Here is a 25,544-nt window from a genome sequence, read left to right as displayed (position 1 = left end):
ATAATACACATCCCATTTTTTCCTCAACTGTTTACTTTCACTTAAGAAATAACTGACAGTTTTTTTGAGCATAATTTCCCAGGTGGATATTTTGACATATTTTGGATGTATTTGTCGGCACAAGAGCAAAAATAAGCAAACCAGAACACCGCGCGGGAGTACAGAATTGGGCTCTTTCACATCTTTTTGTTTGTTCAAACTGTGATTTGTATTTGTTCGTTCAGGTGCAGGAGGGACTTAAAGGAGAACTTCGCAGAAGACAGCTTGGTCCAGTGTATATATATATATATAGAGAGAGAGAGAGAGAGAGAAAGAGAGAGAGAGAGAGAGAGAGAGAAAACAAGACTTAATATATGAAATTATTTTACTTGTCAAGTAAATGCATCTTGATTCAAGAATGTTTAGACAAGACAAAAACTAAGTAAGAAAATATTTTTTTGCAGTGAATCGATGCTGGTTTGTTTTTTGTGGTTTCTTGCTGGAACTGTCAAAAAAAAAAAAAAAAGACTGATTCCTGATTCAAAGCCATGGATCAAATCACAACATGTTTTTACTGAAACAGTGTATTTAGTTGCACAAATCTGCATTGTTCGACCAGAACTCTGTGTCTTTTCAGTCAGTCATGCAGAGGCGATGGTTTCTGGGAAGGCGTGCGATTGCTGCGCTGCTCTTCTGCTTCGTTCTGCTCCTGTATCGTCAGGTCTGCAGGTCTCAAAGCCAAACCCGCTCCAGACCTCCAGCAGGGGAAGATGCATTCGAGGCTTTACTGCAGCAGCACGAGCAGCGCTATCTCCAGCACAGCAGGAACCTCACCAGAAGGATCTCACAGCTGAAAGCAGAGCTGCAGAGATCCGCGCTGGAGCTCCAGGAGCAGAACCAGGCCGAGCTGGAGGAGTTCCTGCAGAAGCAGCTCCGACGGGCCGAGGTCTTCACCGGAGAACGGCTGCCCAATGAGTTCGCGGTGCTACCGTTTGAGAGCTTCACCCTGCGCCGGGTCTATCAGCTGGAGAGCGGACTGGCCAGACTCCCGGTGGAAGGTGTGATTGGTCAGGAGCGCAGGAACGAGCTGAACGGAGCTCTAGAAGCAGCACTGCATCTGCTGAACGAACCTCAGCTCCGACACTCACAGCAGCGCAGGGTTTACTCTCCTCAACATTTCTATGAAGGTCAACACGATTACTAAAGGCGTCGTCAAAATGCATAACCCTAAAAAACAAATCTGCACTGCAAAAAGGTGTTTGTGTCTTGTTTTCTAGTATAAATATCTAAAATGTTATTGAATCAAGATGCATTTACATTTAACTTATAAAACAAGAACTCACTTAATTTAGATTTTGTTTCCTTTTTTTCCAGAAAGCATCTTAAATCATGTTGCTTCTCAAGTAAATGTATCCTGATTCAAGTATGTTTAGATATTTGCACTGGAAAGCGAGACACAAATACTGAGAAAGGAAATCATGTTTTTGCAGTATAGCAAAAACATGATTGTAAAAAATGTTACATGTTACAAATGTTACATAAAACATTTTACATTGTAAAAAAATGTAAAAAAAAAAAAAAAAAACATTTTACAGACTGAAATTAAATTTACATTAAAATTTATATTTAATTAACTGAAATAATAATACACCAAATTAGTAAAATCAGTTGACAAAAAAAAGAAAAAAAAGAAAAAAAGTTGTGTATGAGTTGACTTGTTTTTTACTTCTAAAAACTGCCCTTTTAATAGTATATTACTATGTAAGTATTTTAGATCTGTTATTTAAAAATGGACAGGTTGCATTATACTCTTTTGTTGTTAAAATCATGATGATTTCTTTTTCTAGTAGAGGCTGCTTCACATGTAATTTCTCTTTAATGGCAGGAATCTTTCGCACAGAGAGGGACAAAGGAACGTTATATGATCTCACGTTCAGAGAAAACAGCGTTCCAGACTTCAGGAGGATGGTGTTCTTCCGTCCTTTCGCACCGCTGATGAAGGTGAAGGAGGAACTGATGGATGCATCTCAGATCCTCATCAATATAATCGTACCTCTGGCCGACGCAGTGGATGCATTCAGACAATTTGTGCAACATTTCAGGTAAAACCGAACCTCTGTTGAGCCGTCTGAGAGTTTGCACGTCGGGTGATGCTTCATTTCCTCTCTTTGTGTCTTAGTGACGCTTGCATTCGTCAGGATGGATGGACGCATCTCACCGTGGTGCTTTTTGGGTCAGAAAAGATGCATGAAGTGAAAGGAATTGTGAATGGAATGTCAAGGTAAAGACAATAAAAGAAAACAAATGCAAAACAAAACAAATAAGCTCACTTCCATATTTACAGCAAAAAATATTTTACAAAATCTACATAAATTATAAAAAAAAATCTGTATTTGCCAAATTATGTTTTAAAATATATTTACGTAAATATATTTCCTACCGATATGTTTTTCGGTCATTGCAGATATATTAAAAAATATCTAAATATGAAAATATATATTTAAATCCAAGGAAATACATTAATGTATCTTGTTTTACAAATATCTAATCAAGCAAGATACATTTGTTTGTGAAGGAAAAAAAGTCTTCTTTTATGAAAAAAAGTATATATGTATCTGTTAATCTACATAGCAAAAAAACAAACAAAATTGGCTTGATTATATTTAAGCTAAAATGTGTTTCAGAATATATTTATTATAAATATATAAATTATTTTCTAACAAAATATTTTTTGGCCATTTTTTCTTTGTATATTTTGAAAACATTTTTTTTAAATCATTAAAAAATATAAGAAAATGTTGCCCTCCATATATTTCAATCTTAGAAAATACATTGATATATTTAAAGAAATTTTTTATTTGTCTGCAACGCGTGAACATTAACATTTGAATGAAATTAAATAATGAATCCTAAATGTAAGCTACTGTGAAATTGGAAATGTATTTCTTTACCCTGAAGTATATTTTGGTATATTAAAGTTGAAACTAAATATATTTAATTTTTTTTTAATTTATATATATTTAATTAAGTTTCTTTGTTAACAACATATTTTTAAACTGTAATTTTGACCAGAATGTTTTTTTCTGTATGGGCTGCTTCTAAAACACAGTGATATGTTATGATGAAACTCTAGACAAGTCTCTGTCCCGCAGGAGAATGAAATACAGGAACGTGACTCTGATCCGTCTGAACGAAGCCTTCTCCAGAGGACGAGGCCTGGATGTCGGCGCTCAAGCCTGGAAGCGAAGCAACGTCCTCCTGCTTTTCTGTGATGTGAACACTCGGTTTAATGCGGAGTTCCTGAACTCCTGCCGTATGAACACAGGACCAGGTACAGAACTGAGAAAAACCAAACTCTTCAACAAATAATATTCAGTTCGGTTCAATATATGTTTTTTTGTATAGTGGTTTTCACGATACAAATCATTCCAAAGCATCTTTACAGAAAATTACATTTCTGGTTGTCAGTGGTGACTATGTCAAACTGATGCACATATGTGATGCCAATCCCAGCCGACACAGAGAAACAAATAGAGACAGAATTAGCGTAGCTGGTGTTCAAACCATGTAAAATTAATTAGTTTAACCCAAGCTAAGGAATTAATGCATGTAGTGCATTTGATCATATATAACTGTTGAAAATTATGAGATGCATTATGCGAATGCTTGGCGAAAGAGATGTGTTTTTAATCTAGATTTAAACAGAGAGAGTGTGTCTGAACCCCGAACATTATCAGGAAGGCTATTCCAGTTTTGGAAGAATGCTGTTTTTGTAACATGCGAAAAATGATTTTCAAAAGATAAGTTGCTGTCTTATATACTGTACTGATTTTGGACTGTAGAGGAAAAGTAAAAGTACATCCTTTTAGATGCAAATTGTAATCCAAGAGATTCTGTGTGCTTTTTGGTCCAATAAGTAATATCTCTGTCTTATCCGAATTCAGTAGGAGAAAATTATTGATCATCTGATCTTTTAAGTTTTTAATACACTGTGTTATCTTATCTTAAACTTAGATTATTCTTGTTGAGATATATAGTGGAGTATCATCAGCATAACAGAGGAAACTTATCCCGTATTTTCTAATAATATTACCAAGGGGTAATATGTATATTGAAAATAGCATTGGACCTAGTACAGATCCTTGTGGCACTCCATACTTTACTGGCGATAATTGAGATGAATTCCTTCTTAAGTTAACAAAGTGGTAGCGATCGGTCAGGTAAGATCTAAACAACCTAAAACAAGTGCAGTTTCTGTGCTACCTCTGTGAAAAAAAATTAATATTTAAACTAACACAAGAGGGAGCTATTGAACTCCTCAGACTTCCATGTTCTCTCACAGGTCAAAGGGTGTTTTATCCAGTAATGTTCAGCCTGTATAATCCAGAGGTCATCTATGGTCAACATATTCCTTCTGCTGAAGATCAGCTGGTAAGATCTCCTTTATTCAGTGTAAGTTGCTATGTAATTTCCCAAATATATAATTCTGAAAAGGAAAAGCTGCAGTGCGTTGTTTTGTGTCTTTGTCGCCACCCCTGTTTGAAAAATGCAATTGCATTTATTTGCTAAATAATCTTCATTATGTGGGTTGTGCACCGCCACGGCTCCAGGATAGATGAATCTAATGTTTTAAGGTGAATGTGTGAATACTGTACTTAGGAATCACAGATTCTAGCTTACGTTTTTGAATATATGACCCAAATAAGAATTTTCACTGGATATTGTCAACTGAACAAGTAAGTAACAAATCTGCCACTTTTGTTCTGACCAAATGAGGAAAAAAGCATTATAATAAACCATGCTACCAATGGTGATTTAATCTTATATATTTTTAAAATTATTATTATACTTTGTTTTTAAATTGTTTATGTTAACTACATCAGCATTGCATGACTTTGTGTATATAGTGAAAATGTGATTTCTTTGGCAGGTGATCAGAAAAGATTTTGGCTTCTGGAAGGATTTTGACTTTGGGACGACGTGCCAGTATCGATCAGACTTCATCAACACAGGTACCGCAGTAAGATTCTGCCGTGTGGTTGAGATTTGCATGCTTGATCTTCTGTTTCCTCTAAGGTGGATTTGATGTGTCTGTGAAAGGCGGAGCTACAGAAGATGTTCATCTCTACAGAAAGTTCCTCCACAGCAGTCTGATGGTGGTTCGCGCTCCATCACGTGGCCTGTTTCACGTGTGGCATCCGACCGTCTGTCACGAGCAGTCTTCCAGTGAGACGTTTAAACTGTGTTTGCAGGATAAAGCACTAAACGAGGCGTCTCACAGTCAGCTGGGACAAATCCTCTTCCACCAGCAGATCAACAATCATCTACACAAATACAACCAACACAATATCAAGTCATGAGGAACAGAAAATCAAAGACAATAATGATAAAATATGAAATTATATTGAGATATAAATCACTTATTGTGTTTGAGCTGAAGGGGCACTAATAAGTTCTGTAGAGCTGTTATACAGCAGATGCGATTAAAATTTTTCCTTTCTCTTTGGAGTGTTACAAGGTCTTGGTGAGTAAAGAAGACCTGAGAAGTTGCAAAGACTAAAGTCTCAAATCCCCAAAATTTTTTTTAATAAAATTTAACAGTCACTATGTGGGAAGATTTGCATAACACTGCCTAGATGTTCACGCAAAGTGTAGTATTGTGTGTGACGCTGGGTCGTTGAGAAAGCGAAACTACTTTGTTTGGCCTTCCAAAAAAGGACACGACTAGAAATCATGTTTATTTCACATTCATAATGCATTTTAATGTTTGTGTCTCATCGCTCCAGCCAGACAGGGTATCACAATATATTAAGGGGTGTAACAATTCTGTCACATGCTTGAGGTATTCAACCTATCACAACACACTTGATAGCTGGCCAATCAGAGCACACCTCACTTTTCAGACCTTGTAAAAATCGACGAGTTTCAGAAGCCGAGGCTTAGAGGAAAAACAATAGTGTACAGTATGTTGAAAATAATGTGTTTTTTTAGGGTTAGGGTTATTTTATTACAGTAAATACAGAAAATAATGTTCTTTTTAGCAGCATCATATGACCCCTTTAAACATCTCACTAGAATGAAATCCAATAATATTTAAATCTGTTAACTGAACATAACAGACCAACATTTAAATCTGTTTAACAAAATCCACTGACATTTAAATCTGTTAATGAAACAAAATCAACTAACATTTCAATAATTTCATCGAACAAAATAAACCAACATTTAAATAAATTTAATTGAAAAAAAAATCAACCAACATTTAAATCTGTTAATCGAACAAAATCGACTGATATTTAAATCATTTCATTCAACAAAACCAACCGATATTTACATTTGTTAATCAAACAAAATCAACCAACATTTAAATAATTTAATTGAACAAAATCAACCTACATTTTAATCTGTTAATTTAACAGAACTGACCTAAAGTTAAATCTGTTAATCGAACAAAATCCACTGATATTTAAATCTTTTAATCTAACAAATTCCACCGATATTTAAATCTCTTAATCAAACTAATTCCACGATGTTTAAATCTCTTAATCGAACAAATTCCACCGATATTTAAATCTCTTAATCGAACAAATTCCACCGATATTTTAATCTCTTAATCGAACTAATTCCACCGATATTTAAATCTGTCATTTGAACAAAATCGACTGATATTTAAAACTGTCATTTGAACAAAATCGACCGATATTTAAATCTGTCATTTGAACAAATTCCACCGATATTTAAATCTCTTAATAGAACAAATTCCACCGATATTTAAATCTCTTAATCGAACTAATTCCAACGATATTTAAATCTCTGGGAAAGTCTATGCCAGGGTACTGGAGAGGAGAATCCGGCCGATAGTAGAACCTCGGATTCAGGAGGAACAGTGTGGTTTTCGTCCAGGCCGTGGAACACTGGACCAGCTCTATACCCTCTACAGGGTGCTGGAGGGTTCATGGGAGTATGCCCAACCAGTCCACATGTGCTTTGTGGATTTGGAGAAGGCATTCGACTGTGTCCCTCGCGGCGGCCTGTGGAGGGTTCTCCGGGAGTATGGGGTCCGGGGCCCTTTGATAAGGGCTATCCGGTCCCTGTACGAACGGAGCAGGAGCTTGGTTCGTATTGCCAGCAGTAAGTCAGACTTGTTCCCGGTGCGTGTTGGACTCCGGCAGGGCTGCCCTTTGTCGCCGGTTCTGTTCATGATTTTTATGGACAGAATTTCTAGGCGCAGCCAGGGGCCGGAGGGGGTCAGGTTTGGTGACAACACGATTTCGTCTCTGCTCTTTGCGGATGATGTTGTCGTGTTGGCCTCATCAGGCCAGGACCTTCAGCATGCACTGGGACGGTTTGCAGCCGAGTGTGAAGCGGCTGGGATGAGAATCAGCACCTCCAAATCCGAGGCCATGGTCCTCAGTCGGAAAAGGGTGGCTTGCCCACTTCAGGTTGGTGGAGAGTTCCTGCCTCAAGTGGAGGAGTTTAAGTATCTTGGGGTCTTGTTCACGAGTGAGGGAAGGATGGAACGGGAGATTGACAGACGGATCGGTGCAGCTTCTGCAGTAATGCGGTCGATGTACCGGTCTGTCGTGGTGAAGAAAGAGCTGAGCCGCAAGGCGAAGCTCTCGATTTACCGGTCAATCTACGTTCCTACTCTCACCTATGGTCATGAGCTTTGGGTCATGACCGAAAGGACAAGATCCCGGATACAGGCGGCCGAAATGTGCTTTCTCCGCAGGGTGGCTGGGCGATCCCTTAGAGATAGGGTGAGAAGCTCAGTCACCCGGGAGGAGCTCAGAGTAGAGCCGCTGCTCCTCCACATCGAGAGGGGTCAGCTGAGGTGGCTCGGGCATCTGTTCCGGATGCCTCCTGGACGCCTTCCCGGGAAGGTGTTCCGGGCACATCCCACTGGGAGGAGACCCCGGGGGAGACCTAGGACACGCTGGAGAGACTATGTCTCCCGGCTGGCCTGGGAACGCCTCGGTGTCCCCCCAGAAGAGCTGGAGGAAGTGTCTAGGGAGAGGGAAGTCTGGGGTTCTCTGCTTAGACTGCTGCCCCCGCGACCCGGCCCCGGATAAGCGGTAGAAGATGGATGGATGGATGGATTTAAATCTCTTAATCGAACAAATTCCACCGATATTTAAATCTCTTAATCGAACTAATTCCACCGATATTTAAATCTCTTAATCGAACAAATTCCACCGATATTTAAATCTCTTAATCGAACTAATTCCACCGATATTTAAATCTGTCATTTGAACAAAATCGATCGATATTTAAATCTGTCATTTGGAAAAAAAAAAAATCGACCGATATTTCAATATGTTACTCAAAAATTTACCAGCATTTATATCTGTTAATCAGAACATAAACTGACATTTTAATTAATTGATCAAAACCGAACAACATTTAAATCTGTTAATCAAACAAAACCTTGATATTAAAATCTATTACTTGAACAAAACTGATCAACACTGTTTTCCCGTAATGTGAAGCTGCTTTGAAACATCTGTATTGTATAAATGGCTTTATAAATAAAACTGACTTGACTTCAGTGTGGCCTGTTTATTTTACATTTTAAATAATGTTTGGAATGTTGTGAAACCTGAATGAGAATGCAGGAGCTCTGCTCTATTTTAGGCATCAGTGACTCTGCAGAGGAAGAGGAAGCGGTGGGCGGAGCCTGTAGATGATTGACAGGCGGAGGGATTGACCTCACCATCATACGATGTGAAGTAACCGGAGATAAAACAGCGACTTACATCGAACCAGAGCCATAAAACACATATGATCCACGGAAAAGAGATTGGAGAAGCAGTCGGGTGTTTCTTCACTCGATGATCCGATTATATCCGCTTAACGTTCGTGAAAAAAACATTAAAGAGCTGTATTGTTTCATCTGATGTAAATAAATGCTCAGTTATAAGTTCTCCAAAGGCTCCAGAAGTGTGTTTGCGAGAATGTTCGAGACTAAAGGAATCTTCAGTGTTTGTGTGGACGTCAGCTGCGTGGTGCTCGGTAAGAGTTCACATTCATATTCAGAATAAAAACAGAAACTCTACAGATGTCTGGCTTCTCTCAGCTGCGTTATTATTGTTACCGCTCGAGATTCTGATGGATCGGAATGTATCTCTGACACGCGAACATTGTTTCACTTCCGCTCTTTGATGATACATTTATTCCAGAAGCACATAAATCCATGTAGATTACCAAACATACTCATTATATCTTATTCATACGTAATTCATTGCACATTTATCGCAATACACACTTTTATTATCGCTCAGAAAATCATGAGTAAGCGCTTGTATCGAGATACAGTTCTTTAGTTTCTTTTATGAAGTGAAATAAAGTATAGCTGCTCACAGATAAGTTTGTTTACATTATATTCATACTGTAAAAATGGACCAGCAAACAAAAAAAATGTTCTAAGAATGTTCTGTCAATGTTATTTCTAAACCCTTACGAATATAAACTATGTTTTTACTACAAATGAAACCAAAAACTATGGTTACTGTAGTTTTACTGCAGGTTTTCCTTCACTAACGATAGTTTATCATGGTATTTAAAAACATGTTTCTTGGTTATGCAAACATTTAAGAACACATTAAGGGAATATTTTGTGTTATGATTTTACATGCATCATGGGAACATTACTTTGGGATGATTTTTGACCGTTAGTAAGTAACAACGTAAAAATAAAATAAAAAATGTTCCATGAATGATGATATAGCTAACGTTTTTCTGCAGGTATCATAACGGTCTTAATAGTTGCTTAATTAAGGCCCTAAAAGGTCTTAAATCAAACCAGAACGTCTTGAATTAAAAAAAAAGTTGTGGAATTAAATGCAAATTACTCTGCAAAAAATAAATGTTGAATTAAGTGACGCATTGTGTTTCCTTCGATTTTCTTTTCTTGGTCTTAAATGATGTGCATTATTAGATCATGCATAGAAATGTTTAGAATGTCTGTGGATGAGGGAATTGTTCAGTGTTGAGACTGTGATTTCTTATCAAAACGTGCAATGATTCAGTGCTTCTCTTTTGTGCTTTGTCTTTGTCGCAGCTGGACTTCCTTTTGCGATATTGAATATTCAGCACACGCCATTCAAAAGAGGCTTTTTTTGCAACGATGACTCCATCAGGTACCCTTTTAAAGAAGACACCATATCCTACCAGTTACTGATGGGGATAATGATTCCATTCGCGCTGTTGATAGTAAGTGTTCGCTTGCTTTCTGGTAAGATCAAATGTTTTGTGAATATGGGCTCTGATCTTCATTTGCCATTAGTTGATCTAAACATCATGCGTTTTGTTTTCTCTTCACCACAGATAATCTTCAGTGAGTGTTTTTCCTTGTATCTGCGGTCCAGAGCTTCTTTCAGTTATGAGTATATAGTGTGTGTGTACAAGGCCGTAGGATCATTCGTGTTTGGAGCGGCGTTGAGTCAGTCTCTGACTGATATCGCCAAATACACCATCGGCCGTCTGCGACCGCACTTTCTGACCATGTGTAAACCAGACTGGAGCCTCATTGACTGTAAATCTGGTTATATTGAGAACTTCACATGCACAGGAGATCCAGTCATCGTCAATGAAGGCCGGTGAGAGTGCAAAACAATGCAACTACAACACTCCCATTCAGAAAGTAAAATTCATTTTACGCTTTAATCCGTGAGTGCATTGTTTGGTTTAGGAAACGAACACATTGCATCCGATTTGCTAATTATGATGTACAACCTTCTTCCGACAGGCTTTCCTTTTATTCTGGTCACTCATCATTCTCCATGTACTGTATGCTGTTTCTTGCTGTAAGTGTGTTTTTATGACAGTACTTCATTAAATTAGAGGCGTGTGTTGGAGTTTTTCTTACTGTGCCTTTAGTGATGTTTATCATTTAAATCTCTGTTTCTCTCTTCAGCTGTATCTTCAGTCTAGACTGAGAGCAAGTTGGGCTCGACTGGTTCGTCCGACTCTGCAGTTCTCTTTGATCGCTGTGTGTCTTTACGTGGGTCTGTCGCGCGTCTCTGATTATAAACACCACTGGAGTGACGTTCTCACTGGATTCGTTCAGGGAGCCGCCGTGGCACTGTTTACTGTAAGTGAAGCTGTATTCTCTTTAATAAACGCATGGCAAGTTGTAACCAACGCACTTCTCTCTCTCTCTCAATGCAGGTGTTCTTCGTATCGGATCTGTTCAGCGCCAGACACACGTCAGATAAAGACGAGGAGCTCTCACACACGAGTCTTCAGGAGACGTCAGATCCGCTGAACCACTACGGCAGCACAGAGTAACATGCAATCCTTTCCACAACCGATTCACCTCATTTTTATAATTTTACTGGGGAAAAAGGTAATTTTTCATAATGCACAGCAGTAGAGAAGAATACCATGATAAATACAGCGGCAGTGCAACAATATTCACTCTGCAGCACAAAAGCAGTCACATTTGTAGCAATAGACAACAATACATTGTATGGATCAAAATTATAAATTTCTCTGTTATGCCAAACATCAATGGAAAGATTATCTCAATTTTAAATTGACCTTTATGGTTTTGTGCTCCAGGGTCACATATAAATACTCTCCGCAGTATTTGTGGCAGTGTAAAAATTGGTTTCTTTTTTCTTACAGACCTCATAGGGTTATTTATTCGAACTAAAGGTTCCTGCTCAGAGTGTATGCAGTGTCAGTGAATTATGAATATCATTGGGAATAGTGCAGTATAAGAACATAAAGGAAAAACATTCCCATCATGCAACTAAATGTTAAACCTTTGCTGCAGTGCACTCTTGAGCAGTGAGCGTTTCAGTTCCTACTGGGCTCTCAGGAATCCAGATTGCTGTTTTCCCACTTGATTTTGAATCAGGATGATCTTTCAACACACTTAAAACAGATAAAAATAAAGCTTCTTCACTGGAAACGATGGTTTAATGAAAAACCTTTAACATGTATGGGACCTTTTCCATTGCATTATAGTGGAAAAAGATTTTTTAGATTATTCAAGTGTTCTTTACATTAAGAAAAGATGGTTCACTGAAAGGTTCTTTGGGGACCCAAAAATTTATTTTCTATGGTATCGCTGTTATCCAGGTTTAAAAAAACAAAACAACAGATTGTACACTTGACTCTAAGACACTATTTAATGATTTACAGTTGTTTAAAGTTTTTTTTTTCCTTTTCTTTTTTTGTCAAATTGTAAAAAAGAAAAAGAAAAGTAGGTATGGGCCAAGAATGAACAACCAAAGTGTCTAATAGTATTGAATGAATTATTATTATTTTTTATATTTTTGTACATTTTATTCATTTGTTATTGTTATATATATATATATATATATATATATATATATATACAGACACACACACACACAAGTGGTTGTTTTATGATGTTTAATGCAAAATGAATTAAATGAATTTTGTGGGTTTTGTTTTAAATTTTTATTGTTATTTTCAATGCAAATGGTTAGACCACAAGCTGTAAATAACCAAGTACTTGAATAACAATTTTTGCCTTTAATACCTTTATATGTAACTTTTCATGCATCATGTACAAAAATTTTATTTTACCTGCTTTATTTTTAAATAATTGGCAACTGTGCTAGTAAACTAATAAAACATGGTACTGTAAAATATTTGTTGTTGTTGTTTTGCAATTAAAGCTCTGCCAGACCAACTGTGGTGTAGTTATTGATATTCAACTAATCAACATAATCATTTTGTTCTCAGTGGCGCCTCTAGCGGTCAGATTAACGTGCTGGTTTCGATCTTTGGTCAGTTTGGTTCACTCGGTTCGTTCGGATGGATCTTTCGAATCGAACCTGTTAAAAACACGACTCGCGGATTCGATCAATCCTATCGTACATGCTTCGCGACTCGGTTCGTTCAAACCGATTCAGCAGGCGAATCGAACGTCGCCGCCGCTGTTCTTTGTCCTCGCGGTGACTGACTGCATATGATCCCACTGAATGTACATTATTTATTCCTCCGTTTACAGTCTGTGTTCATCAAACAGAAGATCTGAAGGATGGTGTTAGTTCATGTCGGATATCTGGTTCTTCCTGTCTTTGGCTCTGTGAGAAATAGAGGTATTTATAACACGTTAATTCAAGATCAGATCACATCTGAGGGCCTTTGCGTGTTTAATGCATGATTATTAATCCACACAAATGATCGATATGCTTCTGTGAGATCCTTGCTGAGGATATATTCAATAAAAACCAGGATATTTGGAATTTTTTTTAAGCGAATCGGCGAGGTTTGATTCGGATCTGAGGTAACGTTAATCTGTTAGCTAGGCGATCGAAGGACGCTTTCCGCGTCAGATTTCACTTTTAAATGCATTTAAAATAAATCAACTGGCTTATATGAAGTATATTAGTTTTATTTGACAGATTGTCGATTCGCTTTATCGTGTATTTGAGCGCTGTGTGTATTTGTTGAGGTTTATTTGTGAGGTTTGGTTTTTACCTCAGAAAGCTAAAGATGCTAATTCAGGCCTGAGCTCAACTGGTCAACAAATAAAACATCAATACATCAGTTCAGTTATTAAATACAGTCTTGTAATGCTCATTTGTATTAAATTTACGAATAAAATAAGTGTTTTGGCTAGGTTTGTGTCAGCCTCAGAAAGTATCTGCAGTTCATCAAACAAACAAAAGCTAATGTGTTATTTTTGAAACTCCGCTTAATCATCCACACCTGCGTGTTGTTCGTCTAATGAGGAAACTAGTTTTAAGTTGAGCTGCTAACTTTACCTCCATCACTGATTCCATGAAGCTTTTTTGATTTCTGTTTCTGATCTCCTGTCTCATAGTTTGATTTCATGTGCTTTATTTCTGTTCTTATCTCCTGTCTCATAGTCTATGGAGGCTGAATCTACATTCTGCATTATCAGATCATTGTGTTTTAATGATCATCTGTGTTCTGATCCCTCCTCATTTCCTATTTCCATCAGAAGACGACAAACATCTCAGATCTGCTCCCTTCCTGAGAACAAACACACACTAAAACCAGAGCTAACACATTTAGAGCTGTCTGTATGTCAAGTGCTGTAGTTTAACCCACATCCATAGCTCTAGAAGAGTGACTTATGTATGTCCCATCCAGCTTTGATAGTCAACATGTATGTAAATTCCTGTAAAATGGATGCATTTTGTGCTCGGATGATCGCAAAAACCTTTAGCTGTCACATACATAACGTGTGCTTCATCCATCGCCCTTCTGATTTTACACGATCATTCACAATCATGATTTGAGCAAAAGCAAAAAACAAAAAAAAAACACCCAAAGAAGCAACACGCCAACTAACGAATGATTGGCTCCAATTGCATTGAATCCAAATTGCGTCCAAAATACCATCCATTTGGCAGGGATGTTGATTTCCTGCACTGCTACTGAGATCCTCTATTAGAGCAATGCAAATGTCTATTGTTTGGTCGTGGTTTCTTTACCTTTTGTTCTGGTAATAGACGTCAATGCATGAATCACATTATTCATATTATTTTAATTCTACATTGAATAGACTCCAATGTAATCTTTCTGTAGTAAAGATGTACCCTGCTGTACTGTAACGGGCTGTAGCCGATGCATCTGCTCATTGGATGTTGCTTTTGTTCTGTTAACCCTGTACTGAGCATGGTGGGCCTTGCTATCAGTCAATGTTGTTTTATTTGTTGCATGGACTTATTATTATGACACAAATCCACATATACTAATATTTTTCAATAAAGAATATAGTATTTTTCCTAACCTCCAGTGTGCTTCTTGCTGATTTCCATTTATTGTCTCCACCCCCCCCACCCACCTCCCTCTGCTGTGACTGGATATCCTCGCTTTTTTTCATCATGAGATCTCAATGAGTTGATCTGTGGTCATTTATGCTCATCACTGAGGCACTTAAAGGTTCAGTGTGCGTTCACGATAACCGTAGACCTCCACAGTTTGAATGAGATCCTACTGGATACATTTCCAATCACGGTTTTAACGCTGCACCTTTAAGTCTTCTCACTGTAAATGATCCGGATGCAATGTAAACGTGGCCTTTCTCTGTGGTGTGTCTAGGTATATCCACACATTTCATCTCTGTGATTGAATCTTTTCTCACTAATGCACAATGAGCAATGGCCACGTCTCATTTCTGTGTGACGGTGACACATTGTACATGATTTCATCTGGTGATTTAGGTTTATGTGTTTTCGATTCCTTCAGTCTTTGTGTATCTGCCAGCAGAAAGTAAGAGTGAAGAGATTGACAATTCTGCTTTGCTGTCTCACCCCCCCCCCCCCCATTTCTGCTATGATAGTTTTCTTTCTCATAAATTAATTCTGAAGTTTTCTCAAAGCCATAAAATGGTGCATTGATTCATCTCCTCATTCATTTGTTGTCTTATAAGTAGCCAGCAGAAAACTCCTTCACAACCCCACAAACTCAGTCTCAAACATTCACCTGTCTTTCATCATTAATACAGTGAAACATCAGTAATACTTCTGAAGGAAGGACATTTCCTACATGTAAAGTTAGCCTTTTAAAACACGAGTTACAGTCATGCTAGGACATTTTATTGAACACAATCACTACTCTGCAAATTAATATTCACATGTCAGCTCATAATAAAGCATGCTAACTGCATGCCTTGTCCCTGCACCAGCAAAAGCCTTGGGTTCCTGTGATTTCTTCTGCTTCTGATGTTATTTTGCCTCTATGAACCAAACTGAATGTTTAGAGTTGAAGGTTAATCAATCCACTTGGATAAATCCACTAAACATGTTCCTAAGAGTGAAGAGTCAATCCTAAAACAACATTCCTATCGATCAAGCAGATTTCAGACTCTTTCTTAACACTTCAGGACATACACTCAATGGATGAGGTCTGGACTATGATTGTTGCTCCAGAACCAACAGAGCATGTTGATTTAGGAAGATTTACTACTTATCGTCCATTGAGATGTCATTGGCTTTGAGATTTAGTTTTGTCAGCACATGGATATTGCTTTGGAAAATAGTTCCCACACACGTATCCAAAGTTCTGTTGTTAGAAAACGCAAGTCCCTTCATTGATAATGCATGACGGGCTAACAGCTTGCATAAAAATACAGCAGCTTTGGTCTAAACCCAATCCCAATTTACTTCTTACTCAGACATTTGGCTGAGAATCTAAAGCAGCTGTGGATTCCTTCAGCTGTCCAGGATCTCCATCTCTCATTCTGCTTTTGGGAAGTCGCTAAATAACTGTAGACCGTTCACATCTGCTCTGCTGAGGTGAGAAGACACTGTAGAATACGGTTATTTAAAACAGTTAAACAGCCAATTTCATTGGACGACTCAATCACAAATCAGTCAAGAAAAGTTGAGACTTAAGAAAAGTCAGTGATGGATCTGATCATATCAGGATGTACTACCGGAGCTAGGTCTAGGGTTAGTGGTACATATTTTTTTTAATGCTTTGTAACATCACCAGTGTAATCTTTATCTTAAGGGTTGTGCTTTATTGGTTTTGAAACCAGTTGAAAACCACACAGTTTGGTTTCCAAATGTTGTGAATACGTGAAAATACATTAAAAGATGACATTTACATTTAGTCATTTTTGCAGATGCATTTATCCAAAGCGACTTAAAATTGTTGGAAAAAAACAAATAGGGGTATTGTGTTTGGATAGAAGAAAATGAACAAAATGTAACCACCAAATCTGAGAGGTTGAACTAGTTTTGATGTCTTGATATTTACATTAATTGGTCACTGACTTCAGTTAACAGTTCGCACTGTCTGATCGTATATATATATATAACAATATCCAATAATAAGTTTGATTTCCAATTCTAAACACTAACTGTATGATTAATAACACCCAAAACCAAAATATTAACACGAACACAATTTGCTCACCTTCACTCTTGATTTCCCATCACACCCCACTGCTGATGATTGATTTCTCCAGGAGAGGAGGAAGGCCAGCGTCCAGCAGCGGTTTAATCCCATTCATAATTCACTTTGATGTCATTGTTGTTGCAGGATCTCATTTTAACAGGCATCAGCACAGTCATGCTACCTCTTGCCGGCATTTCCACGTTGGCCCCCAGGCCCAGATCCCTGTTGAATTCCCAATGCCCCATCCAGGACAATCTCAGACAGGAATGAGCCATCATCTCGGCCCCACGCACCAGCCAGCCACGGCGTTACATCCACCCCTCAACCACATACCAGCTCCACCGTTCCAGGACATCCCACCCCCCCCCTTCCTACCTCAGGCTTTACACCAGCAATACCTCATCCAGCAACAGATCCTGGAGGCCCAGCACAGGAGGATACTTCCACAGCCCAGGTATGACAGCGTTTTCAACTCATTACAGCGACAATCCACCTGTCACTCAAGTGGCCACGCCCTTCATTATGCAGAACTTTGAGGCTTAATATAATTTAAACGGATTAGCTTTTAAAAAATAAACCCTACTCACAGTTGTCACGAAGGGCAAATTTGCTATATAGACTGAAACCACTTTTTATACCAGACTGTAAATGTTTTTTCTGTGGTAAAGTTGGTCATTTTAACATGGGGAGTCTATGAGATTGACTCCCTTTTGCAGCCTGCCTATAGCGGCCAGTTGATGAATTGCAGTTTTGAAGAGCAGGAAGAAAAAATTACTGTAGTGTCTTACTGAGAAGAATTCATCAGTGGTTATTTTCATATCCGAAACTAGTACAATATTCGTTTTTCTGGTATATTATGATAATCGGTCCATGTATTCATCCAGCTGACTCTGTCTCTAATAGTTAGGTTGTGATTTTTCCCAGCAGACATGCTCCAGACCGAACCCTTCCCCATCCGCTGCGGCCACCGTTTGAATACCCTCCATCCATTCACATTCCCCCACCGCCGCAGCAGCCGCGCTACCTTGCCGAAGGAACGGACTGGTATGTCTGTATTCAGTGACTTGATAGGCTAGTACCATTTGGCTTTGCCCGAATGACATCGTTACTATGTTCACATACAGGGATCTGAGTGTGGATCCAGCCCTGCCTCAGTACCATGTCTCTCCCCTTACTCAACATTATCAGCATTACCTGACCTCTCCACGACTGCACCACTTCCCCAGGAACACCACCTCAGCACAAGTGGTCAGTCTGAACCTTCTGTTTCCTTGTATACAGTTGCATCTTCAAATGCAAACTCAGTATGCAAACTGCAATAATCAAATGTTAAACAAAACAAATATAATTTATTTATTAAATCCCATTGTATAACTGTCTTCGCTACTGACCTTCGATGATCCAATTCAACCATTCTAAGCAAAAATTACACATTTGTGTTTAATTTCTGTCATATTCTTAATGTGATTAGTTTGAGCGGTGCCCTCTACTGTACAGATGTGAATTTACATTTTCTTCAGCCTGAGTTGGATTCACTTCACTTTTGGTGTGAAAAATATACTTTGTTATATTAAAAACGAACTAGCAAGCCCTGCCTAGATTTAAAAAAGTAACTCAAAAGTAAGGTAAAGCATTGCCTTTCCATAAAAAGTAACAGAATTAGTTACTCATTTAGGGAGTAATGCAATATTGTAATGCTTTACTTTTAATGTTCCCCAATACTGCTTCAATCATTCTGGTTTCCTGTGTGCACATGACGGATGGTTTATCTGAAGTAACTGACCAGTACATACATTCCCTAGGAGTCCAACCAATGACCTTGTTGTTGCTAATCCCACTGTTTAAGCAATTTATCTGTTATTAAAGTGCTAATAAACTCTGCTTCACTGATGTTTAATGTTGATTAATGCTGTTCTTCACAGGTTTTCCATGAGATCAGAAACTATCCATATCCTCAATTACATCTGCTGGCTCTCCAAAGCCTCAGTCCGTCTCGCCATGCGTCTGCCGTGCGGGAGAGTTACGAGGTACCATCACACTTGGTGTTCTTGATCACACATCTTCTGCTTCACAGTTAATCATCATCTCGTGTCATCATGTATGTGGGTTTGATTCCAGGAGCTCCTGCAGTTGGAGGACAGACTGGGCAATGTGAACAGAGGAGCTGTGCAGACCACCATCGAGAGGTTTACTTTTCCTCACAAGTACAAAAAGGTAAATCCACAGATGTACAATGGCCTTTAAAAGTTCCTGTCAAGACTGTTATGTGTCGACATTTGTTACATCCTTGCATAATTATATTCCTTATCGTCCTGTTGTGTTGGGGTTAATTACTTGAAATTAATTCATTCACCTCACAGGTGTGGCATATCAATATGCTGATTAGACAGCATGATTATTGCACAGGTGTGTCTTAATCTGGCCACAATAAAAGGCCACTCTAAAATGTGCAGTTTTACTGTAATGGGGGAGAGAAATGGACCTTTTGTATACATAGAAAAAGTCTTAGACCTTCAGTTCAGCTCATGAAAAATGGGGGCAAAAACAAAAGTGTTGCCTTTATAATTTTTTCAGTGTACATCAATGGAAAGCTTATATATTCAGCTTTCAAATGGTTTATAAATCTCAATTGAAAAAAAAAAATTGACCGGTTTGGTGACTGGTTTGTGGTCCATGGTCACATATGTGACTGTTTTACTCTTGACTCCTGGTTGAACCTGTTTTTAATGAAGTCTACATTTCTTCTGGATTAAAAAGCATGTGCTAAAAGACTAATATCTGATCTTGTGATTCGTAGAGAAGACCTCTAGAGCTGAAGATTGGCATGGATGAAGAGGAGCTCGACACGGATGAGAAATGCACAATATGCCTCTCGATGCTTGAGGACGGAGAGGACGTCAGGTGCTTTGACGCTCTACTCAAAACTCGTTCACCCGTGTAGTGGCTTTATCTTTCATCAAATTCTTTCTTTTTTCTCTCCCCAGGAGATTACCCTGCATGCACCTCTTCCATCAGACTTGTGTTGACCAGTGGCTGGCAACCAATAAGAAGTGTCCCATCTGCAGGGTAGACATTGAGACGCAGTTGTCCCCTGATAGCTGATGTCTCGTGTAGCATTAGCTAAAAGTCCTATTGTCTTTCTTCATCCCCTCGTGGGTACTTTGCCAAATGTGTGTCATCTCCATCACCTCTCACCTCTGCCTTCTGAGCCAACTGATGATGTAGAACGGGGAAGACGGATAGCCCTGAAGACAGAGTCCATCCAGCACATGGAGAAGAACGAGTCTGTCGATGAAGATGGTTTCAGTCAAAGTGCTCTGCATGTGTGTGTGTTTAGAGCGGCAAATGCCACTCCGAACGTCTCTGAATGATCTCAAATGAAGACCAACCAAATGTTCTCAGTGTTCAGTAGGTCACACATGAAGCATTACATCATGAACACCACAAAGTCCAACATATTACACGTGGCTGGTCATGAACTTTAAACGTAGTTGAACGAATCATTTGTGAAAACAAAACAAAACAACGGGAATCAAAGTCATTAGCGAATGAGAGAATCATAAGAGTAGAACAATGACCCTGTATTTAAAACGCTCCGTCATCGTGTCTGTAATTATCAGAGGTGATGCTTGATGCCCATATGTAAAACCGTAAGGCCAGGCTTGATATGAACCGTGACAGTCCGCATTTTGTGCTTGTGATGCCTTGAGGATCGTATTCACCAAATGCATGTTTGAAGTGAGAGGTTCTTCTGACGAGAGGTCGACATGCATGAGGACGTTTCCCGCGTGATACTCTACTAATCCTGAAGACACTGTGTTCTCGATGCGTCTCCGAATCACCACGAGTGAAATATGTACCTTAATGCCTGTAGCACAAGCACACGTTAAACACTAACGGCATAACTTCGTGTTTCCATTCTCTCTGTGACTCGTGGTCTCGCTTGGTCGTAAAGCAGCATCTCTAGAGTCATAACGTGCATGAAACATGTCTGCTGCCATTTCTAGAGGACATGACAATGGAGTAAAGCCATTTGTTTTATAGAAACCAAACATAACTTTTCTAAGCTCTTCTTCATGATCATGATTTCTCGTTTGATTTCTTCTTTTTCCTACTGTTGCCAACCTGTGTGCGAGGCTGGTTCAGCTTCTCGACTAGTAGCTGCAATGCTGGCAAAAACAAACAAACAAGTAATTTTTTGTCGTCTTAATGTAGTTAGTGGTTATTTTTGTAAATGCACTCAATTTCTGATGGGGTCGTGTGATTGTTTCCCTTTCCCTGCTTTTTGCATTTGCACTCAGTTTCCTTGCGTATCGTGCACTCCGTCCAAAAAAAAGAGAAGAAATGAAAAAACTAACAAGGGAACAGACTCTTTAACAGCACAGTTCTTTGCGTAATGATAGTTGTTGCCTCACTGACCACTTTAAATGTACGTGACTGTTTTTTCGTAGCATTTCAGATGTCTTTGTGGTGTGTTCTGCGAAATAACCTTCTTGACTTTGCTTCCAAAACTTATCCTTAATTCAAGCGTTCAGCTGCTTGTAGGCTAAAAAGTTGGAAGCGCGTTCTTGTTTGCGATCACGTCAGTGAGCGTCCGCCGTGTATCGCGTGATCTTTTCTTATCGTCCGTCTGCGTTTTACAGTTTACACATGATATTGTGCGTCGAAATGCCTTAAGTATTTAACAATCATTATTTATGACTAACTTTACCTACTATGAGTGCGTATTTAAGTTCTGAACTAGTATCGCAATGTAATCGGTCGGTTTATTTATTTGCGTCAGCATAACGTGTGTATAAATACCTCATTGTGCTATACTTTAATGGGAGTGCTTTGCTTGCATGCGGTTGTACTTTAGGGGGTATAAGTGTCAAAACAAGCTAAAATCTCCCCCGAGGGCGTGGTGCTGTAGTTTTCTTGGTCACATTCCATTAATGCAATTTCGGATGTGAGCTCGTAGGCAAACTGTTCAATGGACTGGAATTGTTTTGCATGTCTCTCCTGGTTTTGCCTACTGCGAACATCGTCCGCTCGTTTCGTCGCTCTGAAGCGAGCCGGCGATTCCAGGCCGTGAATCTGTTTTCAGTGTTTTCAGTAGTGAGGAGTGAGTTCAGCGCTTACTGTGATTGATTATAGCTGCTTGTCTTGTCCCCATCTGGTTTTAACTTTCGGTCAATTTATCCTGTATTTTTAATCGGGATTTAAAGTGATGCTTATTCTTCCCATAGGTAGCAGATTTTCTTTACGTATCGGTACTTCATAAGAGGGGCTTTAAATGTCTGAATGCAGGTCGTGTTTTGGTACATTCTAGCGTAGCTACCGTACGTTCATCAAATTCCACGATTTTAGCGCGTAAGGTTATTTAGCTGCGATCCTCCAAATATCAATCTGCCAATACGGCGTTGTGTTTACAGTAGAAACACACCGATACTGCAGATGACTCTTATTTCCGATTAAATAAGTGTTTTTCCTGCCATACGAAAACACTCCTGGAAAACTCATTTTTTTCTACATGGTTGCGCGGAAATAGACAAAAAAATAACAATGGCTTTATATTTTACGATTTGTGTTTCTAGCCTGTGTAGCCTTAAAGTCTCTTGATTTGATCCATCTCTCCAGCAGATTTTGGACATAAGCAATAGTAGTATCATGTTTCGCTAACAGACTGAACCGTAGATCCTAAAGCACAAGCTCTGTAATGCATGTCTTTCTCAGGTTTTAATATGCGTATGAGAATGGATACATATGTTAAAATATTTTACCATAAATATTTCTGATGTTTTTTCTGCTGCTGACATTAAAAGAAAAAAGAAAAAAAAATAGTTGAATAACCTGCCAGTGAAAGGGAAGTGGCTCTTTGTATAAGACACTGCTGTGTGCTGTTACTGCGCAATGTTTTCTGACATGAATATTTTATAGCTCAAGTAGAAAAATATGTATTGACAATATTTAAGCAATAGCTTGGTGATTATAATGTATGATAACTAGATACGTGTATATTGCATTAAAAAAAAATCATAGATTCACTTTTGGTGGATTTTGTACTGTATTTATTACTAATGATGATGCAAAAAGTTGCATAGCTTAACCCAAATTTTCTTTCTTTTTTAATTTCTTGTCTTGTATATGACCCTTTTTGTATGTGTTTTTTCAAATAAAATGTTGAAAATGCCTCAAAATATTTTTCATTGTTTCATGCACAGTTAACGTCATGTACATGGTGAATAATGGATGTACTTAAACATATTTACATAAGGACCTGTCACAATACTTGTGGTCTTGGCCACTTGAAAACACATACAACACCAAGCGTGCAAGAGGTCAGGCCTCGGGTCAAAGGTGAGTGTCCTTAGTGCACACTAAAGTCACAACATGTGGTTCAGAGTAAACAAAATAACTTAATTTCAATTTTTCAAATTAAACTTGTTGACCATATTTTAAAGTGCACAGTGCTGAAAATCAAAATGTGTAGACAAAGCTATGTACAAAATAAATACATAAATTTTTACAACACTATAAGTGTATAAATATGGTGTGGGGGACAATAGCGAAATAAAAAGTAAAGAAATATATTGTCTCATAACATTAAATTACGAATGATTAATGTAATTTCAAACGATGAAATTTGACCACAGAAGTCGTAGGCTCCGTAGTACGCAAATACTTTAAATAACGTCTTGAATAATGTCTCGAAAAAGTTGTCAAATATTACATGTTTAGCTACTTACATTTCGCTTCACACTCTTTCGTTAAAAAGCGGCGCGCGCTGGAGTTTGCGCGCGTATTATTTGAACAGTAAATCCCGCCTACTTTGATTTGATTGGCCGTCGCAATCATTTTGAAATGGATGAGGCAGAGGAAATGAACTTTTGAAACTTTTGGTAATTTTGTCTAAAACAATATCACTTACTGAAGCCTGTTTGGTTTTGAGAGTTTAATGAGGGGGTGGGTGTTTAAAATAATAATAATAATAATAATAATAATAAAAGGTTCTTCACTTTAGGAAACGCAGTTGATTAATGACCGATATTTAATTCTCAGGATTTACCGCTGTAATTATATTGCACATTTGTCGATAGTTTGAGGTTTAATCTTTTTGTGGTAAAAAAATAAAACAGTTTCAGTCAGCACTTTCCTCAATCAGGAAAGCCAAAATAAGAGAAAATTAGAAAACAAAAATCCTTTAAAAGAAATTGGTTTCGTCCAAATAAGGTGTTGTGAAAAATTCCTATAGAGCTTTACAGAGGCTTCAACAACTAATAGAAAAATAAACTGATGATGAACAGAGAAAATGAATAACCATCTTTTTCTAAATGAAGAGCAGAAACATAAACAGCCACAGAGAAGATACCAATCTCTCAGAAACAGCAAATCACTGTCTAAAACCATCTAACAGTCTCACAGGAGCTTTAAAAGCTCAAGCACAGCTGATCATGATCATGTGATTAATCAATCAACCGATCAGACACTTCCTGGAAACTCTAATATATATATATATATATATATATATAGAAAAAGGAAATCAAATCAAATCAAGCCTTGAGTTTTCAGACTATCTTTGCAGATATTCATGTTTGGATTTATGAAAGATGCAAACTATGATGAAACAATGAAAAAACAATGTTTGTGAACGTGCCAGTGAAAATTACAAACTAGACGTTTATCAATTTATGCGCCAACACACAATTTGAGGGATGCATTAAGTTGATTTAAACTCTTATTAAAAGATTAAATGTTTGTTTTTGTGCATGTCATGTGACTATAAACCAACATCAAGAGAATCTTAACCATGCGACTGTGTTGATACATTTTTTAAATATGGATTTATATAATACGGGGTGGATTCAAGAAATCCCTTCATCTCCAAGTGGTTTTGCTTCCAAAGCGCCATTAACATAATGATTTAAAACAAATTTAAGGGAATTGTGTTTTAGAGAACCAAGCATGTGTCATGACTACTTAGTTCATTTTTTCAGTCCCAAAATAAATAGAAAAACTGAATATTTGTCAATTAATTTAATTTTTCCAACAATCAATTTAAAGCTTGGTGGATTGTTTTAAAAGCAAATGATTATTTAAATCACAAAAATGTATAATATAAACAATCAAAATGAAACACTAAAAATATGAAATATTTTTTTTCTTTCTGCATGTCACTTGACTATTAACTGTCAGAGAATCGTGAACATGCAAATGCAATGATAAATTATTTAAATATTAACTTAAAATCTCAGGATGGCTCAAAACAATTGAATCTCAAAGCGGTTTGACAAAATTGCTTATTATGAACACGTCAGTAGACAACGTTTTTGGCGGCTTACATAAAGTTTGCAGCAATGTGATAAGATTTTAAAAAAAAATTATGAAAAACATGACCGTTATTCCAAGCACGTTTATTTGAATTTCTTTAAAAAAGTACAAACTGCTTCATCCCAAAGAGTCGGATTTTTGAAACGTCTTTAGTCAAAAATGCAAAGCGTTTAATATTTCGGATACAGCACTCTGTGAGTTTGTCCATCTGCTTTATTTCTGTCCAGCCACTTTCCGCAGACGAAGATGGTGGCCACCCAGTTGGCGGTGTTAGTGACCTCCACACACTCCAGGTACCACCCGGACGAAGAGCCTTTGTCGTCGTGCTCCACTTTGATCCTCAAGAGTTCGCCCAGATCCAGCATCTCCAGCAGGAAGCGGTCTGTCCGTCCTCTCTC

The 25,544-nt window shown here is 38.1% G+C and overlaps 4 protein-coding genes across 7 annotated transcripts in view; 3 read left to right on the top strand and 1 right to left on the bottom strand.

Annotated features, from left to right (window-relative positions):
• The first annotated feature begins 622 nt into the window (after nucleotides 1–622).
• Nucleotides 623–6,106, top strand: csgalnact1b (chondroitin sulfate N-acetylgalactosaminyltransferase 1b). Of its 2 annotated transcripts, none has more exons than XM_059502892.1 (7): nucleotides 623–1,166; nucleotides 1,865–2,081; nucleotides 2,159–2,260; nucleotides 3,132–3,310; nucleotides 4,322–4,410; nucleotides 4,910–4,991; nucleotides 5,080–6,106. In XM_059502892.1, the coding sequence occupies exons 1-7, from the start codon at nucleotides 623–625 to the stop codon at nucleotides 5,337–5,339; spliced, it is 1,473 nt and encodes a 490-aa protein (XP_059358875.1). In that variant the 3' UTR covers nucleotides 5,340–6,106. The 2 variants fall into 2 exon arrangements, with proteins under 2 accessions (XP_059358875.1, XP_059358874.1); XM_059502891.1 differs by having other exon boundaries at nucleotides 5,056–6,106.
• A 2,550-nt stretch (nucleotides 6,107–8,656) lies between these two features.
• On the top strand, nucleotides 8,657–11,408 carry LOC132097267 (phospholipid phosphatase 1). The gene is made up of 6 exons (XM_059502890.1): nucleotides 8,657–8,991; nucleotides 10,040–10,191; nucleotides 10,306–10,577; nucleotides 10,727–10,784; nucleotides 10,895–11,071; nucleotides 11,149–11,408. Exons 1-6 carry the CDS (start codon nucleotides 8,886–8,888, stop codon nucleotides 11,266–11,268), a joined length of 885 nt encoding a protein of 294 aa, XP_059358873.1. The 5' UTR covers nucleotides 8,657–8,885; the 3' UTR covers nucleotides 11,269–11,408.
• A 923-nt stretch (nucleotides 11,409–12,331) lies between these two features.
• ark2cb (arkadia (RNF111) C-terminal like ring finger ubiquitin ligase 2Cb) lies at nucleotides 12,332–23,007 on the top strand. Of its 3 annotated transcripts, none has more exons than XM_059504318.1 (8): nucleotides 12,332–13,058; nucleotides 16,981–17,290; nucleotides 17,764–17,880; nucleotides 17,961–18,084; nucleotides 18,759–18,863; nucleotides 18,955–19,050; nucleotides 19,634–19,737; nucleotides 19,821–23,007. In XM_059504318.1, the coding sequence occupies exons 1-8, from the start codon at nucleotides 12,998–13,000 to the stop codon at nucleotides 19,936–19,938; spliced, it is 1,035 nt and encodes a 344-aa protein (XP_059360301.1). In that variant the 5' UTR covers nucleotides 12,332–12,997; the 3' UTR covers nucleotides 19,939–23,007. The 3 variants fall into 3 exon arrangements, 2 of the variants coding, with proteins under 2 accessions (XP_059360301.1, XP_059360300.1); XM_059504317.1 differs by having other exon boundaries at nucleotides 17,761–17,880; XR_009422840.1 differs by lacking the exons at nucleotides 16,981–17,290; nucleotides 17,764–17,880; nucleotides 17,961–18,084; ... (2 more) ...; nucleotides 19,634–19,737; nucleotides 19,821–23,007 and adding an exon at nucleotides 13,833–14,715.
• A 2,211-nt stretch (nucleotides 23,008–25,218) lies between these two features.
• Nucleotides 25,219–25,544, bottom strand: part of LOC132097266 (lipoxygenase homology domain-containing protein 1-like) — an 8,050-nt gene continuing 7,724 nt past the window's right edge. The window contains exon 11 of the mRNA XM_059502889.1: nucleotides 25,219–25,544. This exon is cut by the window's right edge and continues 253 nt beyond it. Coding sequence (XP_059358872.1) covers nucleotides 25,317–25,544 — 228 coding nt within the window. The 3' untranslated portion in view covers nucleotides 25,219–25,316.

The sequence above is a fragment of the Carassius carassius genome, chromosome 21 (assembly GCF_963082965.1).
Source record: "Carassius carassius chromosome 21, fCarCar2.1, whole genome shotgun sequence".
NCBI classification, from domain to species: Eukaryota; Metazoa; Chordata; class Actinopteri; order Cypriniformes; family Cyprinidae; genus Carassius; species Carassius carassius.
This window is presented reverse-complemented; position numbering and strand designations above follow the sequence as displayed.